The sequence below is a fragment of the Eurypyga helias genome, unplaced genomic scaffold (assembly GCF_000690775.1).
Source record: "Eurypyga helias isolate BGI_N326 unplaced genomic scaffold, ASM69077v1 scaffold9529, whole genome shotgun sequence".
Classification (NCBI taxonomy): Eukaryota; Metazoa; Chordata; class Aves; order Eurypygiformes; family Eurypygidae; genus Eurypyga; species Eurypyga helias.
In genome coordinates, this window is record NW_010273907.1 from 1 (window position 1) to 7,015 (window position 7,015).

At 54.1% G+C, this 7,015-nt stretch overlaps 1 protein-coding gene across 1 annotated transcript; it reads right to left on the reverse strand.

The window, feature by feature from the left end:
• Window positions 1-1,780: 1,780 nt before the first annotated feature.
• Window positions 1,781-6,935, reverse strand: ACAD8 (acyl-CoA dehydrogenase family, member 8; the record flags this gene model as incomplete). Its single annotated transcript, XM_010159645.1, has 10 exons — window positions 1,781-1,833; window positions 2,722-2,824; window positions 3,731-3,883; window positions 4,113-4,210; window positions 4,306-4,441; window positions 4,831-4,968; window positions 5,249-5,325; window positions 5,591-5,700; window positions 6,200-6,369; window positions 6,773-6,935. Coding segments are annotated over 10 exons (1,201 nt in total), but the record flags the coding sequence as incomplete, so codon positions are not given.
• Between the last annotated feature and the right edge of the window lie 80 nt (window positions 6,936-7,015).

Genomic DNA, 7,015 nt, shown 5'->3' on the forward strand with positions numbered 1-7,015 from the left:
GCCCCCGGCGCTGAGCGGGCCCGTGCCTCAGCGGGGGCGGCGCGGGGACCCTTCCTCCGCTGCCGGCGGCTCTGGGGGTAAGGACGAATAGCCCTAGCCCTAAAGCCCCAGCCCCTAGCCCTAAAGCCTTAGCCCCAAAGTCCTAGGCCTTGGCCCCAAAGCCCTAGCCGTAATGCCTCAGACCTTAGCTCCAACGCCCTAGCCCTTAGCTGTTAGCCCTGAAGCCCTAAGCGCAAAGGCCTAGCCCTTAGCCCCAAAACCCTCGCCCTTAGCCCCAAAGCCCTCGCCCTTAGTCTTATAGCCCTAGCCCTAAAGCCTTAGATCTTTGCTCTAACGCCCTAGCCCTTAGCCCTAAAGCCTTAGCTGTTAGCCCTGAGGCCCTAAGCGCAAAGGCCCCAAAACCCTCGCCCTTAGCCCCAAAGCCCTCACCCTTAGTCTTATAGCCCTAGCCCTAAAGTCTTAGGACTAAAGCCCTAGTCCTTAGCCCTAAAGTCTTAGCCCTTAGCTCTAAAGCCTTAGCCCTAAAGCCTTAGCTGTTAGCCCTAAGCCCAAAGGCCTAGCCCTTAGCCCCAAAACCCTCGCCCATAGCCCTGAAGCTTTAGACCTTAGCTCTAATGCCCTTAGCCCCAAAGTCCTAGGCCTTGGCCCCAAAACCCTAGCCCTAAAGTCTTAGCCCTTAGCCCTAAAGCCTTAGCTGTTAGCCCTGAGGCCCTAAGCCCAAAGGCCTAGCCCTTAGCCCCAAAACACTTGCCCTTAGCCCTGAAGCCTTAGATCTTAGCCCCAAAGCCCTAGCCCTAAAGCCTTAGAACTGAAGCCCTAGTCCTTAGCCCTGAAGATGTACCACTAAAGCCCTAGCCCTAGTCTTAGCTCTTAGCCCTTTATCACTAGCCCTTAAGGCCTATCCCTAAGCAGCTGAGTTTTTTGCGACCTCCTCCTTCCAAAAGCTCCCATTCCCACTGGTTCAGTGCCGCAGAAGGATCTGACACGCAGCCAAGTTGCCACCATTGCTTTATTGATTCCAGATGTGAGGAGAAAACAAGAAAGTCTAATTTACCCATGGTTTTACCCCCCCCTACGTTGCAGGCAGCAGGGAGTAGTGATTTCTGGCAACAGAGCGAAATGTTTCTGTGCAGGACCTTAGTTGTTGATTTGTACCTCTGTGCTGCCAAGGCTTCTTGAGATCAAGCACCGGTATGTGCCGGGAATAGGGAGAGCAATGAGCACTTGCGGCGTGTGCTGGGCAAAGAGAGGAGTGCTTCCAGATAAACGAGAGGCACCCTGCTCCACAGTTAAAAAGCCACTGCGTTCTGCAAGCGGCCAGAGCTGCAGTGTTTGTGGCTACCTTGTTGTGACAGCACCCAAGGCAGGATTTCAAGCAACTAGTTCCCCTTGACCTGAAGATTTCACTACCAGAGTCCTAGGGGATCAGGCTGCACCTCTGCCTGAAGTTCCCCTTTCCGTCCTGACTCAGCAGAGATGACCAACAGCTCTAGTGTTTCCGACAAGGATGGGTGCCAAGCAGCCCAGGACCAAGATTTGGAGACAGAGGCTCATATGCACAACTGATTTGTATCTTCAGGCTGCACAACAGTAGCCCAGTAGCACCAGCCCTGTCAGCACAGGGCGCAGCTGTGCTGCCATCAATGTAAGGCAGAGAGGCTGTTTCCACAGGGATATCCCCCTCTCCACTCCCTGGGAGAGAGCTGGTGAACAGGGGAGGGAAACAGACTGAGCTGTACCAGATGGAGTAATTCAAGGCTGCAGATAGTAGCTCCTGGCTTCAGCCCTGGAGCAGATTCCTGGCCACAATCATCCGCATCACCTCATTGGTACCTGCAGCAGGGTGCAAAAGAGAGTTAGGAGATGGTCCGATTCTGCCCTCAGTGAAGGCAGAGAGACTTCTTCCCTGAGCTGTGGTTTATAGCACAGAAAAACTCTTCCCCCAACCCTCATTTAGGAGGTGCTGGGCCAAAATACAACTGCCAAGCGCCCGCACATTGCGCGAGAAAGGTTTCAGAGCGATAGATGATTTGGGCACTGAGAGGATGTGGGCACCAGGCATCCAGCAGACCTGGATATACACCAGCATACACCCACACATTGCATGAGAAAGGTTTCAGAGCGATAGATGCTGGTGCTTTTCATTTGGGCACTGAGAGGATGTGGGCACCAGGCATCCAGCAGACCTGGATATACACCAGCATCCGAGTTTTCTGCTTTACTATTTAACACATCCACAACACACAGACTGCAAAGCCACTCGGAAAGAGTACGTCCCTTATTGGGTACCCTGGCTGCAGGGGAGGGATTTCAAAGGAGAAACAAAATGGTTAGGAGGCCAAACTGAGATTAGAGAAGGCCAGACACTCTGAGAGACACATTGTCAGAGTGAAGATAGGCTGGAGTCACAGGAAAGTAATCGTTGGGGAGCGTCAGCACGTGTCTGTAGGAGTAACGGGATGAAACCGGACAGAGGCACCGCTGATGTGACAGCCAGATGTTCCCCCTGCTGTTCAGACCCTTAAAACGCACAGTAACTGCTCCAGTACACCACGAGCTCTTGGCCAGGGGATTCACACACATGACATCCAGGGACGACTCATGCTCAGAACAAAACGGGATTCTCAAACCCCAGAGTCGAGGGGAAGGTGGGGGCCTCCGGAGGGTCTGTTCTCTCCTGGCTTCTCTGCCAGGTCCCTGGTAGTAAGAGTTGCCTTTTACCTTCCAGGATCTGGTGGACTCTGATGTCTCGCACAAACTGCTGCACAGCATAATCCTTCAGGTAACCGTAGCCCCCGTGCATCTGCAGAGCCTGGTTACAGATCTAAGAGATAACATCACCGGTGAGCGACCTGCGTGGTGTCGAGGACAAGTCGGTGACTGAAACTTGGTAAGAACCCGGGAACCTGGGCTCGTGGGGGAGTTTTCTGATCACCTCATCTCATCCCAGTGAGAGGGCAAGAGGTTCCCAGTGCCGAGGGTGCTGCTTTCGGCGCTAACACGCTACCCAAGTGCTGTTTCACATTAACAGCGCATTTAGGTGAACGTGACAGTGTAGAAATACCCAGGAAACACTGAACTGGGGCAGTTTTTGCTGCACTTCTACGGTGTGCCTGATGCAGAAAGCAAAACGCCAGCTCACCACGTAGCAGTCAGTCCCCGAATCCCTTCAGGGCTCTGGTTTCTCTTGCAACCTCACTCCGTGCGTCACCATCCATCAACACGGGATGGAAAACGTGACCAGTGGCAAAAGAAAACATGGTAGCTGTTAAATGACACTGCCCTAAGAGGTGTCAAGGTGCAGATTTCCTTTTCCTTTCTTTTTCTCCCTTCTCGCTTTCTCTTTCCAGGGACACTCTGAGGTAATGTTTTATTTCTCAGCAGTCTGGGAAAGACCACTTGCTGCCTAGGGACCATCAGCCTGTAACATGTGTATTACCACTTCAAAAATAAAAATACCAATTCCCTGTCCCGTCTCCCTAATTGGTCCCCTAAAAAGTAGTGTGGAAAACACTAGAGGCCACAAGGCCTGAACTGCAGGAGAGGGTAATACCACAGCCCCAGCAGTGTGCAGAATTCTGTCCCATAAAACATCCTGGTCCTGAAATGAGGCTTCTGGCTCAATGCATGTGCTTGGCTCTGGGTCCCTGCAGTGTCAACTTCTATCTGGGCACCACGAGGCATCCCCAAGCTTGCAGCTACGATGCCAGCTGAGGTCTGAGCAACCTACCGCAAAGCATTCATCGGTAGCAAAGAGCTTGGCCATGGAGCACAGCACTGCCGCGTCCTCCCGTCCCTCCTGCAGCGCCCGGGCCGCGTAGCGCACCATGAGTCGTGCTGCCACCAGCCGCGTCGCCATCTCCGCCAGCCGGAACTGCAGGTACTGCCAGCAGGCAGCACGAGAGGAACAAATCAGGTCGTTGGAGAGGCCTGTGTCCTGCACCTCATCCCCCACTACCTTCAGGCAGGTCTCAGCCTGACACGCTTTCTTACTCGAGAAAAGCGTGTTTCTGCCTTCTCCAGGGAAGCGAGGGTCGGGACCTCTGGCTGCTCGCTCAGCCAGGGTCAGAGAGAGCACAGCTCTGGGAGCGCAGATCCGGTGGAGAGGTTACCTGGTTGTTTGCCAGGGGCTCTCCAAACTGTTTGCGGACAGTGAGATGTTCCTGAGCCAGAAGAACAGAGGCATGAGCAGCTCCTAACGAACAGGAAGCTGGCGGGAGAAGCCAAGGACACAGTGTGAATCTGAAGCTAACGCAGACGAGTGACAAGATGATCCTGCCCTCCTCCCTCAGCTGCCTTTCTTACCGATATTTATCCTGCCTCCGTTCAGTCCCTTCATGGCAATGCTGAAGCCCTGCCCTTCAGCTCCCAGGCGGTTGCCAACAGGAACAACGCAGTCCTCAAAGATGACAGCCCGAGTTGGCTGGGAATTCCAGCCCACCTGGGAAAAAACCAGAGCACCTTCCAGACTGCCTGAGGAGCAGCACACCGCCAGCTCCCGGCAGAGAGCTGCCCAGCCTGCTCTCAACCCCTTGGTCTCATGCCGAGCTGAACACAAGAGTGCCTGTGGTCTGGCCTCACTGTGCCAAGTTGGAAACGGGACTGCATATATTTGAGAAGAGGCACAGCTCCAACGAACCGATGTTCCCGAGGGGAAAATCCTTCGCTTACCGAAGGGACGGGTATTGTGCAAACCTCACCAAAGCTGGACTTGGTTTGGCTTAAACCTGCCAGGCTGCGACTGGGTCCCACCCAAGAAGAAATCCCTAATGGCTGCCTCTGTCCTGCACTTCCCTCAAGCACACAGTAATTAAACCCTAAGCCTCTTACCTTCTTCTCTTTCTTGCCAAAGCTGAGCCCTGGTGTCCCCTTCTCCAGCACCAGGCAGGAGATGCCCTTGGGGCCTGGGCCTCCGGTGCGACACATGACCACATACACATCAGTGTCACCTCCCCCACTGATGAAGGCCTGCAGAAGGGCACAGGAAGAAAGGGGTGGCTTTTGTATGCTTAGCCCTGAGCCTGCAGCAGCAGCTGAGGTGCAAAGACGGAGGGGCAAAGACCCCACGGCCCGGAGGTACTTAGGGACCCAACTGTACTAAGCTCTGGCGAATGCTCTGCAGAGCGTGTCCTACCTTGGGAGAACACACAGAGGTGAGGAGACAGTAGGAAATGGACAGGACGGTGAGACCCGGGCCCCCTTGTGCATGCAGTGCCATCCAGCAGGTTTAGGAGGAGCAAAGAGGTACCTTGGAGCCATTCAGGATGTAGTTGTCCCCTTTCCTCTGAGCTGAGGTCAGCAGGGAAGCTGCATCACTTCCACTTCCTGCAGGAGAGGTGAGGAAGCAGCCACTGAAGCAGGAGGCTTCACTGAGTCTGCAGACTCTCCGGGGGTTGTACCCAACGCCACTCGGGTCTGTACCACGAGCATCTCAGCAACCATCACCTACCCCTTCCCAGCTTCCCGGTGACGGCCCAAATGACCATGAAAAGGAACTTTTCACCTCCAGTCCCACACAATGTTCCCATCCAGTTAAATTAAACCATGTTAGGAGTGAGGGAAGGGAGATTTCTTGGCTGCAGAGGCTCACCTGGCTCAGTCAGGCAGTACGAAGCGAATTTTTCCATGCTACAAAGCGATGGGCAGAACCTGTGCCTCTGTTCCTCGTTCCCAAAGGTGTCGATCATCCAAACACACATGCTGGAGGAGGAAAGAAGGAGCAGCTTTACAGCACGTGAGCAAAGCCCTGGGAGGAAGGCGAGTCGTACAAGAACACCCCTGGCTGAGCAGCACAAAGCTCCATGGGGTTCAGTCAGAAGCCCCGAGGGTTGAAGGTGTATTGCCCCACCTCTGCTGCCATTAATCTAATGCAGCCCCAGAGGCTCTGTCACAATATGACCAAAGCACAAAGGCTTTTTCCAGGCAGGTTACTATCTATAGACAGCTTAAGTGGAACCGCAGGGAACACAATCCAGAACTTAATCCCATCTTGCATGCCCCAAAGCTAAAATTACTTCTTGGTGGCATCTCAGTTTTTGTAGCCTATTCGTTTGCTGCCATCAAGAGATCCTCACAGGGACGTGCCTGCTTGGGGGCCCAACTTTCAATAATAATGAGCACCGAGAGAGCTGTCTCCAGCTGGATTTAAAGCCCACGGAACAACCGTGGTCTTCACCCACTGCTCCGCAGACACACTCACTTGTGGATGCTCATGTAAGCGGTGGTGCTGGTGCATCCTGTCGATAAAGCTTCAAAGATTATGGAGGTGTCAAGTCGTGACAATCCAGAGCCACCGACGTCTGGTTTCACATAGATCCCACCGAATCCTAGCTGGGCTGCCTTCCGCATTGTTTCCACAGGGAATATTTCCTATTGGGACGGGAAGAGGCCTCGCAAGCGAACACTCGTGATCAATCCAATCTCGATAGCCAATCTCCTCTTTCTGGTACACCTGGGCTACCAAGGCCAGTCCCAAACTCCTACAGAGCTGAAGTCAACTGGGTGGGTTAAAGGGGAGGCAGCTATCTATAGACAGATACATACTGTCTTCAGGAGAAAATTCACCTTCTCAGAGGGCTGAATAGCCTGGCTAGGGCAGCTTGAAGGAATTTCCGATGGCGTCCCACACCCCAGCTGCAGTAGCAGCTTCAAAGAAAACCTCTACCGATGGCACTGAGGAGCTACTGCAGGAACCCCTCTGGTGAGGCCCAAGGCTAAGAGCATCCCAAGGGAGGGAAAAGCAAGCAGCACAACCCTTCCGAGGCCGGCATACCTTTTCATCCCACTCAGCCATGTGAGGAGCCATCTCTTTGGCAGCAAAATCAAGGGCAACCTTTTGGAATTCCTTCTGCTCCTCGGTCAGGCCAGCGGACGCTGGAAAAGTAGGAAGAGATCGTTGCGCATCTGCTGCGGGGAGGTGAGCGCTACCACCTCTTCTGTATCCCAAACAATTGCCAAGCGTCCCAGTTCAGGGCCTACGCGGCAGGGACCCTCCGCAGTTCCCGGGGGCCGTGGC